The following is a 23,916-nucleotide window of genomic DNA, read 5'->3' as shown; positions in this document are numbered from 1 at the left end:
ATTTGCAAACAAGGTAACTGACAAGGGATTAATATCCAAAGTATACAAACAGCTCATGCAGCTCAATATCAAAAAAACAAAAACAAAAAAAAACACAACCCAATCAAAAAATGGGCAGAAGAACTAAATACACATTCCTCCAAAGAAGACATATGGATGGCCAAGAGGCACATGAAAAAATGCTCAACATTGCTAATTATTAGAGAAGTGCAAATCAAAACTACAATGAGGTTATCACCTCAAACTGGTCAGAATGGCCATATTCAAAAAATCTACAAACAATAAATGCTGGAGAGGGTGTGGAGAAAAGGGAACCCTCTTACACTGTTGGTGGGAATGTAAATTGACATAGCCACTATGGAGAACAGTATGGAGGTTCCTTAAAAAACTAAAAATAGAACTACCATATGACCCAGCAATCCCACTCCTGGGCATATACCTGGAGAAAACCATAACTCAAACAGATACATGCACCACAATGTTCACTGCAGCATTGTTTACAATAGCCAGGACATGGAAGCAACCTAAATGTCCATCAACAGAGGAATGGATAAAGAAGATGTGGTATATATACACAATGGAATATTACTCAGCTATTTAAAGGAATGAAATTGTGCCATTTGCAAAGATGTGGATGGACCTAGAGACTGTCATACAGAGTGAAGTAAGTCAGAAAGAGAAAAACAAATATCGCTTATATATTGAATCTAAAAAAATGATACAGATGAACTTACTTGCAAAGCAGAAATAGAGACACAGATGTAGAGAACAAATGTATGGATACCAGGAGTGGGGGGGAGTTGGATGAATTAGGAGATGGGGACCAACATACATACACTATTGATACTGTGTATAGAGTAGATAACTAATGAGAACCTACTGTATAGCACAGGGAACTCTACTCAATGCTCTGTGGTGACCTAAATGGGAAGGAAATCCAAGAAAGAGGGGATATACGTATACATACAGCTGATTCACTTTGCTGTACAGCAGAAACTAACAACACTGTAAAGCAACTACACTCCAATAAAAATTAGTTTTTAAAGAAAGGAAATGCAGGTTCAGAGACATGTAATATTTTAGCAACTGCCATTGGTAAGCTACAGAATTGGTGCTCAATCCGGTATCATCTATACTGCACTATGCACAGAATCAAGCTACTGCTCACGTTAGATTCTAATGTGGGCTCCTAACGTCATTAAATATGTTACCCACTTTCTTCCATTTTAAATTACTTGGGTGCAGCCTTGCACAGCACACCTGTTCTTAGAAAATGTAGCACCCCCTAAAGAGACCCTAAATTTAAGCCCACTTGCTTATGCAATACATTGAGAGGAAAAATATTTTTACTGTAATAAAGGAAAAGAAACTTCAAAAGTTAAGAAACAAAATAAATACATACATGTAGACTGGTAGGTGGCAATCAGGGTAGTATCTTCTTCAAAGTGATGTGTGTGTGTGTGTGTGTGTGTGTGTGTGTGTGTGTGTGTGTGTGTGTGTGTATAATACATAGATAAAACCCAGATAAAACCCACAGGGGAGCTGCTTTCTTTACCTTCTGGAAGTGTAGAGTGGTAGACAACGGGGCTCCAGGGACTGGAAAGTTGATCCACATGCAGTCGAACAGCAAATTCATATTTGGTGTTTGGTTCTAGACCTTGAACCAACATGTGAGTTTCTGATCTATAATGAGTAATAAAGTAGTTAATGCTGGTAGCACATTGTTTCTAAAAGATTGCCAGTATTTCCAATCAATACAGGTTACTGTTATTTATTACCTCCCTCATTTCCTTTAAAAAAATTTTTTAGATTAAAAAGCAATCTAATTTGATTATTAAAATGCTACATTGGATATTATAGAAATAAGCCTAAAAACTGCCTCTCTGAGAGGAAACTAGGAAATTAACAGTATAGAAATGTCCCAAATCAAAGGGATTTCTTCTGAAATACTGTTAAGTCAAATCACTCTTTTAAAGTATAATGATGGGCATCTTTCTAACTATAACCTAGCAAACAGAATAACTAGCTTTATTTTTTGATGCCAGCATGAAAATTGACTTGTTTCCTTCTTTAAATATGCTAAGTTTAGCTACTTGAAAGTCATCATATTGATAGTTTCTTGTCTAATCTTGTTGCACGAGGCTGGGGAAACAACAACAAAAAAATCATTTATGAAAATTAAATTTCAAAATAAATGCGGTTTTCAGAACTGATTATGGTAAAGATGCAAAATCCCCTGCCCTGACATAAGTAAGATAAGTTCTGAGACAAATGCTTACAGCTGAAGCCCAAGTTGGCCCAAGATAGTAAAGAAGGAAGTGTGAGTGGGGAGGAGAGCAAAGAAAACAACCATTAATAGAAGCTACATACGTTTGAAGGTATAAAACCAAAGAAGCATTCTGCAGGCCAACAGGGTTACAGCGGATGGTGTAGTTAATTATTTGTGCAGTGGTGAACGCAGGCCTCCTCCAGTGCAGGAAGATGGAAGATGAGGTGTTAGCCTTCGCATAGAGATGGTGGGGTGGTGGTGGAGGAGGAACCATGCGATCACGAACAGCTATTGAAAAAGACAATGTTAATTTACCACATGGCGTAACATTTAATGTAGAAAGTGGTAAAACGGTAAAATCATAACACCCCACCCTTTAGGTCTTTCTTCCACCAGAGGTTCATAGTGGTCTAGAGATGTATCATTCAAACCTGAGTGACTCTTCCGTAAGTTAGATAAGGAATCAAATATTATCAATACTTAGAATGTAAGACAGAAGCACAGAGAAGTCAAGCTACCAGCCGAAGACATTCAGAAAGCCAGCAGTAGACTTAAAACTAGACGACATCCTCTTTAGTAGCAATAAAACCAAACAGCTCTCAGCAGCAATAAAACTGAATAGCAACTGGAATGAAATTATTAGCCTCAAGGTTAAAGGAGATAAAAGAAAACTTAGTATCTGTAGGTATTCAGGGTTATTTTCCCAGTTAAATTTCTTTTTTAAAAAAATTTTATTCAATTAATTAATTTATTTTTGCTGCGTTGGGTCTTCACTGCTGCATGTGGGCTTTCTCTAGTTGCGGCAAGCGGGGGCTACTCTTTGTTGCGGTGCACGGGCTTCTCATTGTGGTGGCTTTTCTTGTTGCAGAGCATGGGCTCTAGGTGCGTGGGCTTCAGTAGTTGTGGCACGCAGGCTGAGTAGCTGTGGCTCGTGAGCTCTAGAGCACAGGCTCAGTAGTTGTGGTGCATGGGCTTGGATGCTCCATGGCACGTGGGATCTTCCCATACCAGGGCTCAAACCTCTGTCCCCTGCATTGGCAGGCAGATTCTTAACCACTGCACCACCAGGGGAGTCCCCACAGTTAAATTTCTAATGGTCTCTTCCTTGCAAAACTAAAATAGGTTCTTATAATTAAATACATCTCACTTAAATATTTACTGAGTACGTACTTGTTCAAGATACTACGTTAGGTATCCTGGAGGATATGAAAGTAATAAAACCACCAAGGTATCCAAGTAGTGATGAGACTTAAATTTAAAGAAGGAAGTAGAGGAAAAAAGAGTATGAGTCGAACACTGTGAAACAAGCTACTGTAACTCTTACTTACACACGCATCCTGGAGTACTGACTGTTTGATCTGCCTGGTAGCCATCTTCTATGTTGTTGTAAGCCAGCAATCTCACATGATATTTTCTTCTCGGGTCTATAAAGAAACCAACAGGTAATAATTAGGCCCAGCCCTCTAGATAGGAACAAAGGTTCTACAGCCTTTCTAGATTTTGGTTTAAAAACCTTCTGAATGCATAAGAGCTCTAAGTAAAATGAAAATTTTCTCTCTCCTTGTTCTACACAGTGACTCAGCAGTTCGCCTTATTATGACATTGCTATTGTGACTATCTACCAATTGATAAAATTTTATTTTATTTAACCTTATTTCAAACAATAACATTACCACCACTGTTCTTCCTCCTCTTCCTCAACTGACCAGACATAGATTCTTGATTTTAAAAGGCTTGGGCTGCCTGATGGATTCCTTACAAGTGGTTATGCTACATAGAAGTTTTCTGTTTAGTTATTTGAGGGTAGTTAACTTAAAAGCATGGAAATCAAACTGAGATTGTTTTCCCCCTAAAAGGTAAGAAGAATTACAGTTGTCATTCTTTAGTACCTTTGAAAATGTTTATAACCACGTATTATTTAAGCTTATTTCACCGCGTGCCCTTTTCCACAAACATACATTTTCAGTTGAGAGCTAAATTTATCAAGAACGATGAGGTGGAGCTCCCTCTACTGGTGTTCATTAACTAACACAATACAGAAACTAAAGTCCGTCCCATACATATTAAAACAAAAATTTTTTTCAGGTTTTTGAGGAATTAAGTGGTTACAATTTTAAATAATATACTTTAGAAGATATTCAAGAAGTTTAATGATATAAATACATTTAAATGTAAGTGTTTATGATAACATTTAACTATAAAGTAATACTTGCTTAGGGCAAAAATAAAACTATTCAGAAACAATGTATTCCTTTTTTCTCCCCACAGCTTCATTAAGGTATGGTTGACAAATAAAGCTTGTATATATTTAAGGTATATAACTTGATGTTTGGTATAGGCATACACTGTGAAATGATCACTACAATCAAGTGAATCAGAAGACCCATCACTTCACTAGTTACCATTTGTGTGTGTGTATATGTGTGGTGAAAACATTTAAGATCTACACACTTAGTAAATTTCAAGTATACAGTACAGCTTTGATAACTATAGTCATGCTGTACATCAGATCTCCAGAACTTACTCACCTTGCATAACTGAAACTTTGTACCCATCTCCCCATTTCCCCCACTCCTGGCAACCACCATTCTACTTTCTGCTTCTATGAGTTTAACTATTTTAGATTCCATATATAAATGAGATCATGTAGTATTTGTCTTTCTGGCTTATCTCACTTGGCATAATGTCCTCTAGGTTCATTTATGTTGTGCAAACGGCAGGATTTCCCTCTTTTTAAAAGTTGAATAACATTCCATTATATATATGCCCCATTTTCTTTATCCATTCACCTGTTAACAGGCATTTAGGTTGTTTTCACACCTTGTCTACTGTGAATAATGCAATGACTATGGAGGTGCAGATAGCTCTCTGATGTACTGATCTCATTTCCTTTTGAGATATACTCAGAAGTGGGATTGCTGGATCATACGCTAAGTCTATTTCTAATTTTAATGCGTTTCTATATTATACTTCTCTAAATAATAAAAAAACAAACACATAAATAAATCCAAGGGAATTTCACAAGGGAAAGCAATCATCCTTAATAGATATATCAAATGTGAAGAAAAACCCTTACAACAATATAATAATTCTAGATTGAATTCAAACATTTAATATCCAAAAACAAGATGTAAAGTTTATTAAATTCTCTAATGTAATTTAAGAATTTGTATAAATATTTTTGAAACTGATGTATTTTAATATTAAAATGCATTAAAAGGATGTCCTAAAATATAAAATTTTAATTTCTATCTGTTTTGACAAAATTACACAAGAAGAAAAATTTATACAACTTAGAACATTTCTGTATTTTCTAGATGGAAAGATGGGAAGACTAACAACATCTGACCATCCTATAGAAAATGTGTTTTAGATACATTATCTTATTTGAGTATCACAAAACCCTGTAAGATATATGTTATTCCCATTTGATAAACTGTGGTAAAAAGGTGTTAGTAGCATGTCCAATGGCACACAAAGCTGAACCGGGAACTTGTGGCTATTTCTCTGACAAAGTACAGGGCCTTTAAATTTACACAAATACATGTGCGTTTGTCATAGCAAGTATGTCTCCTTATAATGAATTTTAACATAGAAATATTTTCAATTTATAAAGTAATTATCAGGAACACATAACCACATTTGAATTTCATCACTGAAATGATTTCTAACATTCAGCACTGCAATTCTAAGATTCAAAAGGTTTCTGTTCAGATCAATGGCTACTTCATTTGAATCTGTTTTCTTCTTTCTTTCCTCTTATTGCTGAACTCATTAGTCAACTGAATCCTGAGTTCCGTATTTCAAATACTCCTTCTGAACGGGTATAAATGAAATTCAACTGGATCTCTGCAGAAGTTCTTCAGACATATTTCTTTATTCTGTCTCTATTCAATTAGAAGAGTACTTTTAGGAAAGCCTCCTGAGTGTGATGAGGTGTTACATCAGGAATTAGGAGACACAGAAAAGGAAGAATGAAACAGAATTTGCCCAAAGTAACTCACATTCTCAGAGAACCAGACACAGATACAGCAAACTCTCGTAGAAAGCTGATTTTGATGAGGGTTATCATTAGAGGTGGAGAGATTAATCTTTTCTCCACTGTGCAATCAATCAATCAATACTTCATAAATACTTCTCTGGAATGGTTATTTTTAGCCCTAAAATTCATTCGTTTTTCCCTTCTTCCTCTTTAAAAAAATGAGCTGCTTACACTAAATTTTAAATCCAGAATTAACCTTTTTGTTGTTGTTGTTGATCAGTCAGAAGCAGCTTGCATGTCCTAAGAAGATGAGAGAACAGAGTTGGTTCCTCAACATGGCCAGCACCTGGCTATCACCCACTCAGCACAGACGCCAGCAAGCCCAACACAAGAAGAGGCAGCTCTTCTGACGCCCACCTGGAAATCATCCACGTAGCCAGAGCAACAGTCTCCAATGCTGGGTTCCTTCCCCCTGCTAGTTTATGTGAGGTCAGGAAGAGGCAAACCATCAGGCAGGCAAATAGAGTACACTGGGTACACGAGATTCCTTTCTATCCACACAAAAAAAGTAAAACATGAACCAGGATAACTGGAAGTTATTTCAGTAGAAAAAAAATAAAATTATAGGACATACTGGTAGGAAAAATAATGTAAAGGAAAGGGAAAAATCCATTCACCTTTGTTCACATGTGATCTACTCTTCATGCTCTATAAAGAATCTATTTAAAACAATAAGAAGTGCCACTACGGATCAAAGCCTTTATACACACATTACATTCTTGTGGCTTCATCAAAGATGTATATATTCTTACGTCTAGTGAGTTGTGAAGTCTGAACAAGTCCTCTGTCCTACATGTTACATTGATTCCCTTTCATATGGACTCTCTGGTGTCAATTCATGCTTGAACTTATAATAAACATTTTGTCACGCTTAAAAAAAAAAAAGTGCCAGGTTGGGGGCCAAGCTGAGCTGTGGGTCACCTGCGTTTGCCATGTACTCCTCTCTCTTAGGCTTTAAAAATGAGTCCAACTTCAAATTCTAGTCACTGTATTATTTTGGTTTGCGAATCCAGAGACCCCAGAAAAACCTGGCTCATTATTGTTCATCAATTTGCTAGAAATTCAATTTCATCTACTTTTGTAAATTTAAGAGGGGACCCAAGGACCAGAGCCTTCACATAATGTTAAGATGAGCATTACCAGACAATAAAAGTTAGCAACTAAAAAAGAAAACAGAGAACAGCTGCACAATTAACAAAATTAAGGATACAGAGTAAAAAAATAAAGTTTAGGACCAATATGTTAAGTACAGTTAAATGCACAAATAATGTACCACAGCAAAGTAGCACAAGTCTTCAAACTCTATAGTTCTGCAAAGACCCTCTGATGCATAAGGGACAAAGCAGACACTCAGGATCAACGCTGTGAAATGCCACAGGGAGCCAGTTCCCAGGGCCTGTTACAGCCTTTCTTGAGTCAAGCACTGCCACGTATGTGCTGCTTGGTTACACAAGACTCAGCAGACTTAGTCTATGTGGTTTAGGGGGAAACCAGCAGAGTCAGGAAGAGCAGCCACAAAGGACAGTGCAAGCCTCCTCAAAACCCAGTGAGGGAAGGACAATGAGAGAGAGGGGAAAGAGCTGCTCCCAGTTCCTTCAAAACTCAAGACAAGGAGCATAAAAACCACTCCTCAACAGGGCCAAATTTTATTTTTAATTTTTATTATTATTATTATTTTTTGCGGTACATGGGCCTCTCACTGTTGTGGCCTCTCCTGTTGTGGAGCACAGGCTCCGGATGCGCAGGCTCAGCGGCCATGGCTCACGGGCCCAGCTGCTCCGCGGCATGTGGGATCTTCCCGGACCGGGGCATGAACCCGCGTCTCCTGCATCCGCAGGCGGACTCTCAACCACTATGCCACCAGGGAAGCCCCATTTTTAGTTTTTTTAAGGAACTTCCATACTGTTCTCCATAGTGGCTGTATCAATTTACATTCCCACCAACAGTGCACAAGGGTTCCCTTTTCACTACAACCCTCTCCAGCATTTATTGTTTGTAGATTTTTTGATGATGGCCATTCTGACCAGTGTGAGGGGCTACCTCATTGTAGTTTTGATTTGCATTTCTCTAATGATTAGTGATGTTGAGCATCCTTTCTTGTGTTTGTTGGCAATCTGTATATCTTCTTTGTAGAAACGTCTATTTAGGTGTTCTGCCCATTTTTGGACTGGGTTGTTTCTTTTTTTGATATTGAGCTGCATGAGCTGCTTGTATATTTTGGAGATTAATCCTTTGTCAGTTGCTTCATTTGCAAACATTTTCTCCCATTCTGAGGGCTGTCTTTTCGTCTTGCTTATGGTTTCCTTTGCTGTACAAAAGCTTTGAAGTTTCATTAGGTCCCATTTGTTTATTTTTGTTTTTATTTCCATTTCTCTAGGAGGTGGGTCAAAAAGGATCTTGCTGTGATTTATGTCATAGAGTGTTCTGCCTATGTTTTCCTCTAAGAGTTTGATAGTTTCGGGCCTTACATTTAGATCTTTAATCCATTTTGAGCTTATTTTTGTGTATGGTGTTAGGGAGTGTTGTAATTTCATTCTTTTAAATGTAGCTATACAGTTTTCCCAGCACCATTTACTGAAGAGGCTGTCCTTTCTCCATTGTACATTCTTGCCTCCTTTATCAAAGATAAGGTGACCACATGTGAGTGGGTTTATCTCTGGGCTTTCTATCCTGTTCCATTGATCTATATTTCTGTTTTTGTGCCAATACCATACTGTCTTGATTACTGTAGCTTTGTAGTATAGTCTGAAGTCAGGGAGCCTGATTCCTCCAGCTCCGTTTTTAGTTCTCAAGATTGCTTTGGCTATTCGGCGTCTTTTGTGTTTCCATACAGATCATGCAGTTTTTGGTTCTAGTTCTGTGAAAAATGCCAGTAGTAGTTTGATAGGGATTGCATTGAATGTGTAGATTGCTTTGGGTAGTAGAGTCATTTTCACAATGTTGATTCTTCCAATCCAAGAACATGGTATATCTCTCCATCTATTTGTATCATCTTTAATTTCTTTCATCAGTGTCCTATAGTTTTCTGCATACAGGTCTTTTGTCTCCTTAGGTAGATTTATTCCTAGATATTTTTTTCTTTTTGTTGCAATGGTAAATTGGAGTGTTTCCTTAACTTCTCTTTCAGAGTTTTCATCATTAGTGTATAGGAATGCCAGAGATTTCTGTGCATTAATTTTGTATCCTGCTACTTTACCAAATTCATTGATTAGCTCTAGTAGTTTTCTGGTAGCATCTTTAGGATTCTCTATGTATAGTATCATGTCATCTGCAAACAGTGACAGTTTTACTTCTTTTCCAATTTGGATTCTTTTTATTTCTTTTTCTTTTCTGATTGCTGTGAGGGCTAATTTCTTAATGGTCTCGAGGGTGATAGGTAGCATTTGGTTTATGGTTAAACTTGCTTAAAGATTTAGCAATATATAAAGATGAAGGGGCAGGAAAGAAAGCCCAAATCAATTTAACACGTATCTGACTAAATCTTTTGATACTTAACTCTGGAGTGTCAGTTTAAGTTAATGTGATCGAGGTCTCAGCCAAATTAACCTATCTTTCTTTATTAGGGAGTCAACCTGTGGCCGAAAATGAAGCTCTCCCTCCTGAAACACTACTATGGCTATACCCTTTACCTTTCTCCACTGCCTCTAGGACCTGCCTCACCTTCTTCCCCTTCTGTTTCATTCTCACTACAGTTCTTCTACTTGAGTTTGTTTCACATAAGAAGGAATCAGAACCAGAAGTCTGGCTGGCCAAGAAAGACTTCACAGGTATCAAATACACATTTATCAAGTACCTACTAAAAGTCAGGCACTGTATGGAAGACTCAAGCATTAGAAAGCTATAACTCTTGCTTTTAATTTCAATCTAACAAAGGGGACAGACTGGGAAATGAATACTTTGTATACATTGTTTACCAACTGTGTAGCCTTGGGTAACGTTCTTAGTTTTCTAAGCGTCATTTATTTTCATTAGGAAAATACAGATGTAATCCCAGCAGAAAGACAAGATCCAGCCTCATCCACCAGAACACAGGCACTAGTCCCCTCCACCAGGAAGCCTACACAACCCACTGAACCAACCTTAGCCACTAGGAACAGACGCTAAAAACAACGGGAACTACGAACCTGCAGCCTGTGAAAAGGAGACCCCAAACACAGTAAGATAAGCAAAATGAGAAGACAGAAAAATACACAGCAGATGAAGGAGCAAGGTAAAAACCCACCAGACCTAACAAATGAAGAGGAAATAGCCAGTCTACCTGAGAAAGAATTCAGAATAATGAAAGTAAAGATGATCCAAAATCTTGGAAATAGAATAGAGAAAATGCAAGAAACATTTAACAAGGACCTAGAAGAACTAAAGAGGAAACAAGCAACGATGAACAACACAATAAATGAAATTAAAAGTTCTCTACAAAGGATCAATAGCAGAATAACTGAGGCAGAAGAACAGATAAGTGACCTGGAAGATAAAATAGTGGAAATAACTACTACAGAGCAGAATAAAGAAAAAAGAATGAAAAGAACTGATGACAGTCTCAGAGACCTCTGGGACAACATTCAATGCACAAACATTTGAATTATAGGGGTCCCAAAGAAGAAGAGAAAAAGAAAGGGACTGAGAAAATATTTGAAGAGACTATAGTTGAAAACTTCCCTAATATGGGAAAGAAAATAGTTAATCAAGTCCAGGAAGCACAGCAAGTCCCAAACATGATAAATCCAAGTAGAAACATGCCAAGACACATATTAATCAAACTGTCAAAAATTAAATACAAAGAAAACATATTAAAAGCAGCAAGGGAAAAACAACAAAGAACACACAAGGGAATCCCCATAAGGTTAACAGCTGATCTTTCAGCAGAAACTCTGCAAGCCAGAAGGGAGAGGCAGGACATATTCAAAGTGATGAAGGAGAAAAACCTACAACCAAGATTACTATACCCAGCAAGGATCTCATTCAGATTTGACGGAGAAATTAAAACCTTTACAGACAAGCAAAAGCTGAGACAGGGGCTTCCCTGGTGGTGCAGTGGTTGGGAGTCTGCCTGCCAATGCAGGGGACGGGGGTTCGTGCCCTGGTCTGGGGAGATCCCACACGCCGTGGAGCGGCTGGGCCCGTGGGCCACGGCCGCTGGGCCTGCGTGTCCGGAGCCTGTGCTCCGCAGCGGGAGAGGCCATGGCAGTGAGTGGCCCACGTACTGCAAAAAAAAAAAAAAGCTGAGACAATTCAGCACCACCAAACCTGCTTTACAACAAATGCTAAAGGAACTTCTCTAGGCAAGAAACACAAGAGAAGGAAAAGACCTACAATAACAAACCCAAAACAATTAAGAAAATGGGAATAGGAACATACATATCGATAATTACCTTAAATGTAAATGGATTAAATGCTCCCACCAAAAGACACAGATTGGCTGAATGGATACAAAAACATGACCCATATATATGCTGTCTACAAGAGACCCACTTCAGACCTACAGACACATACAGACTGAAAGTAAGGGGATGGAAAAAGATATTCCATGCAAATGGAAACCAAAAGAAAGCTGGAGTAGCAATTCTCATATCAGACAAAATGACTTTAAAATAAAGACTATTAGAAGAGACAAAGAATGACACTACATAATGATCAAGGGATCGATCCAAGAAGAAGATATAACAATTGTAAACATTTATGCACCCAACATACGAGCACCTCAATACATAAGGCAAATGCCTACAGCTATAAGAGGGGAAATCACAGTAACACAATCAGAGTAGGGGACTTTAACACCCCACTTTCACCAATGGACAGATCATCCAAAATGAAAATAAATAAGGAAACACAAGCTTTAAATGATACATTAAACAAGATGGACTTAATTGCTATTTATAGGATATTCCATCCAAAAATAACAGAATACAAATTGTTCTCAAGTGCTCATGGAACATTCTCCAGGATAGATCATATCCTGGTTCACAAATCAAGCCTTGGTAAAGTTAAGAAAATTGAAATTGTATCAAGTATCTTTTCTGACCACAGCACTATGAGACTAGATATCAATTACAGGAAAAGATCTGTAAAAAATACAAACACATTGGAGGCTAAACAATACACTACTTAATAACGAAGTGATCACTAAAGAAATCAAAGAGGAAATCAAAAAATACCTAGAAAGAAATGACAGTGAAAACACAACAACCCAAAACCTATGGGGTGCAGCAAAGGCAGTTCTAAGAGGGAAGATTATAGCAATACAATACAACCTCAAGAAACAAGAAAAATCTCAAATAAACAACCTAAACTTACACCTAAAGCAATTAGACAAAGAAGAACCAAAATACCCCAAAGTTAGCAGAAGGAAAGAAATCATAAAGATCAGATCAGAAATAAATGAAAAAGAAATGAAGGAAACGATAGCAAAGATCAATAAAACTAAAAGCTGGTTCTTTGAGAAGATAAACAAAATTGATAAACCATTAGCCAGACTCATCAAGAAAAAAAGGGAGAAGACTCAAATCAATAGAATTAGAAATGAAAAAGGAGTAGTAACAACCTACACTGCAGAAATAAAAAGATCATGAAACGTTACTACAAGCAACTATATGCCAATAAAATGGACAACCTGGAAGAAATGGACAAATTCTTAGAAATGCACAACCTGCCAAGACTGAATCAGGTAGAAATAGAAAATATGAACAGAGCAATCACAAGCACTGAAATTGAAACTGTAATTAAAAATCTTCCAACAAACAAAAGTCCAGGACCAGATGGCTCCACAGGCAAATTCTATCAAACATTTAGAGAAGAGCTAACATCTATCCTTCTCAAACTCTTCCAAAATATAGCAGAGGGAGGAACACTCCCAAACTCATTCTACAAGGCCACTATCACCCTGATACCAAAACCAGACAAGGATGTCACAAAGAAAGAAAACTACAGGCCAATATCACTGATGAACATAGATGCAAAAATCCTCAACAACATACTAGCAAACAGAATCCAACAGCACATTAAAAGGATCATACATCATGATCAAGTGGGGTTTATTCCAGGAATGCAAGGATTCTTCAATATACGTAAATCAATCAACGTGAAACACCATATTAACAAACTGAAGGAGAAAAACCATATGATCATCTCAATAGATGTAGAGAAAGCTTTAAACAAAATTCAACACCCATTTATGATAAAAACCCTGCAGAAAGTAGGCATAGAGGGAACTTTCCTCAACATAATAAAGGCCATATATGACAAGCCCACAACCAACATCGTCCTCAATGGTGAAAAACTGAAAGCATTTCCACTAAGATCAGGAACAAGACAAGGTTGCCCACTCTCACCACTCTCATTCAACCTAGTTTTGGAAGTTTTAGCCACAGCAATCAGAGAAGAAAAGGAAATAAAAGGAATCCAAATCGAAAAAGAAGAAGTAAAGCTGTCACTGTTTGCAGATGACATGATATTATACATAGAGAATCCTAAAGATGCTACCAGAAAACTACTAGAGCTAATCAATGAATTTGGTAAAGTAGCAGGATACAAAATTAATGCACAGAAATCTCTGGCATTCCTATACACTAATGATGAAAAATCTGAAAGTGAAATCAAGAAAACACTCCCATTTACCACTGCAACAAAAAGAATAAAATACATAGGAATAAACCTACCTAAGGAGACAAAAGACCTGCATGCAGAAAATTATAAGACACTGATGAAAGAAATTAAAGATGATACAAATAGATGGAGAGATATACCATGTTCTTGGATTGGAAGAATCAACATGTGAAAATGACTCTACTACCCAAAGCAATCTACACATTCAATGCAATCCCTATCAAACTACTACTGGCATTTTTCACAGAACTAGAACAAAAAATTTCACAATTTGTATGGAAACACAAAATACGCCGATTAGCCAATGCAATCTTGAGAACTAAAAACAGAGCTGGAGGAATAAGGCTCCCTGACTTCAGACTATACTACAAAGCTACAGTAATCAAGACAGTATGGTAGTGGCACAAAAACAGAAAGACAGATCAATGGAACAGGATAGAAAGCCCAGAGATAAACCCACGCACATATAGTCACCTTATCTTTGATAAAAGAGGCAGGAATGTACAGTGGAGAAAGGACAGCCTCTTCAATAAGTGGTGCTGGGAAAACTGGATAGGTACATGTAAAAGCATGAGATTAGATCACTCCCTAACACCATACACAAAAAATAAGCTCAAAATGGATTAAAGACCTAAATGTAAGGCCTGAAACTATCAAACTTAGAGGAAAACATAGGCAGAACACTCTATGACATAAATCACAGCAAGATCCTTTTTGACCCACCTCCTAGAGAAATGGAAATAAAAACAAAAATAAACAAATGGGACCTAATGAAACTTAAAAGCTTTTGCACAGCAAAGGAAACCATAAACAAGACCAAAAGACAACCCTCAGAATGGGAGAAAATATTTGCAAATGAAGCAACTGACAAAGGATTAATCTCCAAAATTTGCAAGCAGTTCTTGCAGCTCAATAACAAAAAAACAAACAACCTAATCCAAAAAATGGGCAGAAGACCTAAATAGACATTTCTCCAAAGAAGATATACAGATTGCCAATAAACACATGAAAGAATGCTCAACATCATTAATCATTAGAGAAATGCAAATCAAAACTACAATGAGGTAGCCCCTCACACTGGTCAGAATGGCCATCATCAAAAAATCTAGAAACAATAAATGCTGGAGAGGGTGTGGAGAAAAGGGAACACTCTTGCACTGCTGGTGGGAATGTGAATTGGTACAGCCACTATGGAGAACAGTATGGAGGTTCCTTAAAAAACTACAAATAGAACTACCATATGACCCAGCAATCCCACTATTGGGCATATACCCTGAGAAAACCATAATTCAAAAAGAGTCATGTACCAAAATGTTCATTGCAGCTCTATTTACAATAGCCAGGAGATGGAAACAACCTAAGTGTCCATCATCAGATGAATGGATAAAGAAGATGTGGCATATATATATAATGGAATATTACTCAGCCATAAAAAGAAACGAAATTGAGCTATTTGTAATGAGGTGGATGGACCTAGAGTCTGTCATACAGAGTGAAGTAAGTCAGAAAAAGAAAGACAAATACCATATGCTAACACATCTATATGGAATTTAAGAAAAAGAAAATGTCATGAAGAACCTAGGGGTAAGACAGGAATACAGACACAGACCTACTAGAGAATGGACTTGAGGATATGGGGAGGGGGAAGCATAAGCTGTGACAAAGTGAAAGAGTGGCATGGACATATATACACTACCACACGTAAAACAGACAGCTAGTGAGAAGCAGCCGCATAGTACAGGGAGATCAGCTCGGTGCTTTGTGACCACCTAGAGGGGTGGGATAGGGAGGGTGGGAGTGAGGGAGACACAAGAGGGAGGAGATATGGGAACATATGTATATGCATAACTGATTCACTTTGTTATAAAGCAGAAACTAACACAGCATTGTAAAGCAATTATACTCCAATAAAGATGTAAAAAAAAAGATGCACTTAATTGATATTTATAGGACATTCCATCCAAAAACAACAGAATACACATTTTTCTCAAGTGCTCATGGAACATTCTCCAGGATAGATCATATCCTGGGTCACAAATCAAGCCTTGGTAAATTTAAGAAAATTAAAATTGTATCAAGTATCTTTTCCGACCACAATGCTATAAGACTAGATATCAATTACAGGAAAAGATCTGTGAAAAATACAAACACATGGAGCCTTATAGGGATTTAAACAGTATTAAATGAAATCATGCCTATTACGGACTTTGTACGGTAGCTCCTATAATTAGTAAACACAACGTTACTGTTGTTTTTGTTATGTGAGTAAAGTTGCCTGGGAGAACAGAAAAGGCACTGCCAAAACTACGCTGCACTTAAGTCTGGGAATCGTCTTTGTGAAGGCAAATGAGTATGAAGGCTGTTCGCTCATACAAGCAAGGTCTAGAATCCAGAATATCAGCAAAGTTGCAATTAGCATACACTGAAGCTGAGCTCTAACTACTCTCTATCCTCATTAACATTCTCTGGTTCATAGGGAATGTGGCAAAAGCTCTCAAGTGTGTGTCTGAGTTGTATACATGATTGAAGGAGCTGTGTTTTGTGTTTATGCCCTGAAGAATACTTGCTGTTTTGGCAACCATGTCACATGGAGTATAATCCTCTCAGTGTCAAGTCCACCTTCACCCATGTCTTCCATATTAATCGAAAAAGCTACCATCTGCTAACAAAGAAACAACCTGATGACGATAAATGCTTTGGAAAGCAACTTAGCAGATTTCTTTCCTAATGGAAGAACAGTAGATGGTTTCACAAAAACAAAATATGGAAAAGTTTGAGGACTAGCATTAGATACAGCAAGCAGATGGACACAACAAATTAATTTGTTAATTATATCCATTTTTAACAATTAGGTGTTTATTACCTTCAGTGACAACAACTCAGAACAAGAAGAACAAAGATCAATGAAATGAGACTCCCTGTAATGCCAAGGTCTTTTAAAGATGCACACAGGTTAAAACTGACCAAGAACCTGTCTTAATTCCATTCTAAAAGCACAGGATTTAACAACAGTGAATTAACTGTATCTTTATGCAAAATCTTAAGTAACCTACTGAAGTTTTTGGTACAATATACCGATTTTTCACTGCAACGTGTTTCCAAACACCACAAAACAAGAAAAAAACCCATGCCTTCTTCCAGGGTTTTACCTGACTAACTTGCATTTCTCTTCTCTATCACTAGATGGCACCTGTGAGCCTGTAAGGAGAGTGATGACTCATCTAGCTACTAAGGTGAGAGCTTATTCAGATATCAGCTGAAACTGATGAATGAGCAATTCAAAACAGGTATGCATGAACTAGGGTGACTGCTTTAGTTTCACCAATTAAAGATTTCATGAGATGCAAAGCTATAAAAGGGAGAAGGGGCTGCCTTGGATCAGCATTTGTCATACATAGAAATATTTCACATGAACTTTAAAAACCCTGTGAGTAAGGTACTGTTTTTGTCACCTGTCCCATAACAGAGGAGGATGCTGAAACAAACAGAAGATAACTTTCCCAATGACTCAGCACTACTAAGAACCTAAGAGACGGTTTAGCATGAGGGTTAAGGGCTGAGATGTCAGACCCAGACTCCTTGGATTCCAATTCTAGCTTTGTCAATACTGTGTTAACTTGGGAAGTTATTTTCTCTTCTTTACCTTGGCTAAAATCACCTGTAAGATGGGTATGATGATGATAAAGCATCTATCTCTTGAGGTGATGGGAGGATGATATAAACTGATTCCCATAAAGTGCTTAAAGTAGTGCCAGTGTATAATAACATCAATAATAACCTACCAATAAAAATAATGTAGAGATAGAAATATCAGTAGTAATAATATAATTATTAGAAACATCCCCTAACTCCTAATCCCTCCTCCCTCTCATGAAGAAGGGCAGGATGGTACAATGGTGAAAGGATAGACCCTGGCACCAGACTACTTGGGTTTGCATTGAGTTTCCTCTTCTATAAAATGGGGATTAAATTAGTTTATATACATATAATGCTTAGAAGAATGGCACTGAGTAGGTGCTTTTTATTTTTTATTGCTTTTTTGTTTTGTTTTGCTTTTTGGCCGCACTGCACAGCATGTACAATCTTAGTTCCCTGTCCAGGGATCAAACCCATGTCCCCTGTATTGGAAGCGTGGAGTCTTAATTGCTGGACTGCCAGGGAAGTCCCGAGTAGGTGCTTTTTAGTGCTGAATAAATAAGTGTAGAGGAGGGGGCTGGTTTGAAAATCGGGGGATTTGGATTTTAATCTTGGATTTCATAGCTGTGTGGCTGCAAAGGTGGTCTCCTGGAATTCAGTTTCCTCATCTTTAAAATTAGGAAATTGAAATATATCAGTTGCTCTCAAATTTGTTTATGTAATAGTGTACTAGGGGAGCTAAGACAAAGGTACAAAAAAGCACCATGCAACACAGGAGTGACTGCTACAAAGAGATCTGTTGAAACTCTAAGGGAATTCAAAAGAGGGAATGGTTACTAGTAGTCTGGGTGGTGGGGAGGACTTCATGGAAGAAGCGCATCTGAACAGAATCTGGCCTAGTAAGCGTGGGGAAGAGGAGATTGAGGTCATGGGAAGAGTATAAGCAAGGGATTAACGAGAAGAAAGAGTAAGAAAGCTCCCAAGTTCCAGCCTGGCTTGACCGACAGAAATGGAAGAGGATATGCTTGGTGGAGGCATTGACATGCCAAATCAGAGATGCCAGAGGAGCATTCAAGTGGAGCTGACCAGCGGGTGACTAAAAGTGTCAGCTGGAGCCAGCAGTTAGGATGGAGAACTACATTCAACAGTCGTTTAAATGGAGGATGGGGTGCCACGGGAGAGGAAAGACAGCAAGGACTAGAAACCTGGGGGCAAGAAGAGAAGTGGTCTTAAAGAGTCATGAGGAGAACAGGGAAGGTGAAATACCATGGAAACCAAGAGAAGGTCGGCTGACAATATACAAAGCTGCAGAGAAGTCACCAAGGGTAAGAATAACATCTGGTTATCTAGGTCCTTTAACAGAATAAATTCATCAGGAAGGGGTGAGGTTAGGGGTAGCAGAAAACATGGAGTTAAGGAGCAAGGAAGTGGTGGGACATCGGAGGAAGAGCTATAAAGGGGAATGAAAATGCATCACCTTATGTACCAAAATGTTAACAGTGATATCTAGCTCTATACGGTCAAATTTTTAGCTACTTTGGTTCCTATATTTCTACCTGTTCTACAATAAATATGAATTGCTGTGGTAATAATAAAATGGTAAAGAATTGTTGGGAAAACGTATTATCTTTTTTTAAAATTAATTGATTAATTTCCTTATTTCGGCTGTGCAGGGTCTTCGTCATGGCACGCAGGCTTCTCTAGTTGCAGCACCCGTGCTTAGTTGTGGTATGTGGGATCTTAGTTCCCCGACCAGGAATTGAACCCGGCCCCCCTGCATTGGGAGCGTGGGTCTTAAACACTGGACTACCTGGGAAGCACCTTGATTACTTAGATTTTTCTATGGAGATAATTTTTTTTTTAATTTACTTTTACTTATTTATTTTGGGCTGTGTTGGGTCTTCGTTTCTGTGCAAGGGCTTTCTCTAGTTGCGGCAAGCGGGGGCCACTCTTCATCGTGGTGCGCAGGGCTCTCACGTGATGTCACGGCCTCTCCTGTTGCGGAGCACAGGCTCCAGACGCGCAGGCACAGTAGTTGTGGCTCACAGGCCCAGTTGCCCCGCAGCATGTGGGATCTTCCCAGACCAGGGCTCGAACCCGTGTCCCCTGCATTGGCAGGCGGACTCCCAACCACTGTGCCACTAGGGAAGCCCCGATTACTTAGATTTTTTTTTTTTTTTTGCTGTACGCGGGCCTCTCACTGTTGTGGCCTCTCCCGTTGCGGAGCACAGGCTCCGGACGTGCAGGCTCAGCGGCCATGGCTCACGGGCCCAGCCGCTCCGCGGCATGTGGGATCCTCCCGGACCGGGGCACGAACCCGCGTCCCCCGCATTGGCAGGCGGACTCTCAACCACTGTGCCACCAGGGAAGCCCTACTTAGATTTTTAATAAAGATTTCTTCTCCTCTTCAGCTATATTTAGCAGGGTCAAAATGAAGCACATTAGGAAACTTTAACTGGAAATAGAAGGCACATCTTATCTCAAATTAGCATCTTTAGTTCTTAGGGAAGGAAGGAAGATTAGGTATTATTTTTCCACATCTTATAAATGGGGAAATTGAGGCACAGAAAAGCGTGGAGACTTGCTTTTGGTTGTGCAGCTGCAGTAATAATAAAATGGTAAAGAATTGTTGGGAAAATGTATTATCTTTTATATGCCAACAAACTAATATGTACTTATATGCATTATCTTAAATAATCCTTACAACTCTATAAAATAAGTATTATTTTAATTTTATAAAGATACTTCTATATAAGTAAACTAGCTTTCCTTTAAAAATTAACCATTTTTCTATATAAAATACCCAAAAATCTATTTCAAATCTCTTTGATTCTTTAGTATGCTAGAAATAAGTTGGGCTGTAAGTTCACTTATTATATCTTCTACAACATAGGGTAGCTAGGTTTTTGAAAACTTGTTTTTGTTGTCCTTCAGCTTCAATTCTGTGCTTCTGGGCCTATGTGATAAAGCCAGGGACCCTATAATCACTGATGTTTTAGAGGTCAGAGAGCAAAACATGTGAGAACATGTGTAAAATTAAGAGAACACATTCTAAAGAATGTCATCCTCTCTTACTGTATGGCTTTATGACTTAAACCCTGTTTTTTGGCCTGTTTCCGGATTTAGGTTATCTCTGAAGTAGGCCCTGAATAAGTGGGTGATACTAATGTACATTCAAAGTAATCAGTTACACAGTAGAACAAAAGCAGAATACTCAGAGATTTAACCATTAAGGAATAAAATTTACTTCAAGGAGAAAACATTTAAGAGTTCCAATCCTTTTGGATTTTGATCATTGTTCCATCCTTACACATCTTTATTTAAGATACAAAAGGTAAAAACTAAAAGGCTCACTTCGTAGGAAGTTCCCACACCATACCTTCACCCAAACACTATAAAGACCAAGTGTTTTCTGATTGGAGATGAACTCAGATGGTAAAACAGATGGACGTCAATTCAAACTTTATGGATTCTTTGCTATACTACTGACATTTCTACAAGCTTGGCTTCCTGAAGAATGCACAATAGAAAATTATTATTTATTTACAAAGTGTTTAGCTGTGGACCAATAACACTGGGGTCATGAAAACCAAGCCTTTGTTTCTTTTGGCTGCTGCTTGTTGGTGAGGCTCCAGAAGGCTTGAAAAGAGCCAGGCCAAAGTGGACAGATCAGGGGTAGATAAAAGTAAGAGAAAACCTGAGATCAGGACCATGAAAAAACTTTTACCTCACAGCAGTGAGTCCACCTCTGACATAATTTCTAACATTCAAATCTCATAAAGACTTAATGAGTTTTATTCCCCATCTTGTTATGGAAACTTCTCAGGTGATGGGAAAAATAATCCTCCTAGGACCAAAAGAAGGTAAAATAATCACATCTACTTTGGGACAGTCCCCTGCCACTTGCTCAATTTACAGACGTGAAACATGCTAGAGTAGCTTAATAAAACATCTTAAGAGAACAAAAAGCATTACTTTAAAAATCACTAGGTGGGAATTCTCTTGTGGCCCAGTGGTTAGGGCTCCACGCTTGCACTGCAGGGGGCACGGGTTCGATCCCTGGTAGGGGAACTAAGATTCCACATGCTGCGCCACTGCCAAACAAAAAACCCACTACGTACTACTTTAAATTACTTACTTAAACCACTGCTAAAGAAGAGCTTTGCTTATATTAGCAACAAAGTGTCACAATTAAGACAGCCTCAAAGCATTAAAAATAATCAAGTAAATTAGAATATATATGCAAAGGTAATCTAAAAGCAGCAATCTGAAAATCTGCTGCTATAAGGTCAACATATGAAGTCTGAACATTGTTAAAGAAGGAAATGCTCAGAAAAAGTGAGAAAGGTGACATTCTGTGGGATGAAATCTAGTGTCTGGCCAAATGTCCATTTTTTTTTAATGTATATTTATTTATGGCTGTGTTGGGTCTTCGTTTCTGTGCAAGGGCTTTCTCTACTTGTGGCAAGCGGGGGCCACTCCTCATTGCGGTGCGCGGGCCTCTCACTATCGTGGCCTCTCTTGTTGTGGAGCACAGGCTCCAGACGCGCAGGCTCAGTAGTTGTGGCTCACGGTCCCATTTGCTCCGTGGCATGTGGGATCTTCCCGGGCCAGGGCTCAAACCCGTGTCCCCTGCATTGGCAGGCAGATTCTCAACCACTGCGTCACCAGGGAAGCCCTAAATGTCCATTTTTAATTTAATCTTTTGTGCTACAAGGTTTTGTGTGAGCCTTTTCAGCCCATTGTTTCCCTGCAGTTTGACGGGAGAGCTCCTTGGTCTGGCTAGCCAGGGTGACTGCACTGCCCCCAAGCCTGTCCTTCCAATACAATACCCCATATAATTATTCAGAGAAGAGGCCAGCAGTATGGACCACTATGACACCTGGGTCATGGCCTCTGACATAGAATCTGGGGCCAGACCAAGTCTGGTCCAGCAGCAGAGGAGCAGGAAAAATGCTAAGGGGGATGCGTGGGAAAGGAAAGCTGAGTGAAATGCTCTACTTTAAAATGCTATGTGTAAGCACAGTAACAAAAACACAAATCACATTTGAATGATGTGATTTGGCTTCAAGTTATTGAAATGCTGTAAGACTAGTGTTTCTCTTCTCTCTAAACCATGATGCCATTAGGAGACCAAGTCTCTTCTAAGAGGGATTTCTTTGTCTTGTATTATCAGACTTATGTTAGAATGGAAAAAGTTCATGATGGTTGAAATAATGCCTTACATAAATGCGCTAGTATGCTGATTTACAAAGAGGTTTTTTAGCTAAAAGAGTGTAAATTTTACTTTAAGTCCAGATTAAAAATTCATTCTCCTTTTGTTCATGAACTGAACTTCTGCAAGGGATTGTTAATCATAAACATAATTCACTTTGCATTAAAAATTTAAAGAAAGTTTTTTTTTAATGATCACCATGCCAAAATGTTATAAATGTATTCTGTGGTAATCCAGAATATTTATCTGAGTGTAAAACAGACAGAATGGCAGATGGAATGGGCAATCCCCCACTCTCCCAGCTTTCCCTCTCTGTTCTGTAGAACAGCTCTCTATGGAAGCTGATGGTAGAGTATTTGTCTAAACCTGAAAAGACTCAGTCCCTTTTGTCCTGCACCCCTGAAGGGCCCTAAGACAAATAACACCTCTCACTCCCAGTAAAAACATCCCCTCTCCTACTGAGTTTAGGATAATTTGGAAGAAAGTTCTTTGTATGTGACATTTGAGATTACTTTCCTACCAAAATAAGTACATCCTATTGGTTATCTCTAATTTAAAAACCTTCCCCAAAAGACTGGGATTGTTTTGTAAAATCCAGAAGCATAAGGCTTTCCCAATTATATTGTGTTCACAAATACTGTGATCACGTTATTTCTTTTTTGATCATGTGATTTCATTTTCTACATCTATTAGGCTTTCAAGACTTTTTAAAAAATCTATTTTTTATTTTTGACAAATGTATTACACTTTGGGTTGTCTGGATAAGAAATATTTGGAGTTGAAGATTTCTACTTGAACGTTGCCATGAATGAATCTGATTTTCATCCAAACACTGAAAAACAAATCTGAAAGTGATAATGGAGGCTCCAAGAAACACAGTTTTTGATCTTTTATGCTCTTTTCTTATGGCATTCCTTTCCCTTTGGGAATCCCCATGGAAGAAAGGCACTTCCATGGTCTAATTTTGTAAGATGAGTGAACAATGCTACTGAGTCTCTCCTACCACACCATCAATGGAATTATGCCCATAGTTGATAGTTCCTGTGGGTTGGGGAAGAGAAAAAGAACGAAGACTCCAAAAAAGCAGGGGCTTAACTGTCTCAAAATTGATAACAGCTTTATGTGAAGCGTACTAATAAGGCTGGTCCACATATA

General features: G+C 38.4%; 1 protein-coding gene across 2 annotated transcripts in view; it reads right to left on the bottom strand.

Annotated features, from left to right (window-relative positions):
- PRTG (protogenin) overlaps window positions 1-23,916 on the bottom strand; it is a 136,055-nt gene that overhangs the window by 23,876 nt on the left and 88,263 nt on the right. For both annotated transcript variants that reach the window (XR_013827126.1, XM_079913275.1), the window contains exons 12-14: window positions 3,598-3,693; window positions 2,371-2,557; window positions 1,556-1,683 (exon numbers count right to left, since the gene is read on the bottom strand). Coding sequence is in view for 1 of the 2 variants with exons in the window: in XM_079913275.1 (XP_079769401.1) it covers window positions 1,556-1,683; window positions 2,371-2,557; window positions 3,598-3,693 (411 nt within the window). In the remaining variant the exon portion in view is untranslated. The remainder of the gene's footprint in view (window positions 1-1,555; window positions 1,684-2,370; window positions 2,558-3,597; window positions 3,694-23,916) is intronic.

The sequence above is a fragment of the Stenella coeruleoalba genome, assembly GCF_951394435.1.
Source record: "Stenella coeruleoalba genome assembly, chromosome: 2".
NCBI classification, from domain to species: domain Eukaryota; kingdom Metazoa; phylum Chordata; class Mammalia; order Artiodactyla; family Delphinidae; genus Stenella; species Stenella coeruleoalba.
Note: the sequence above shows the minus strand (reverse complement) of the source record. Positions and strands in the feature narration are given on the sequence as shown.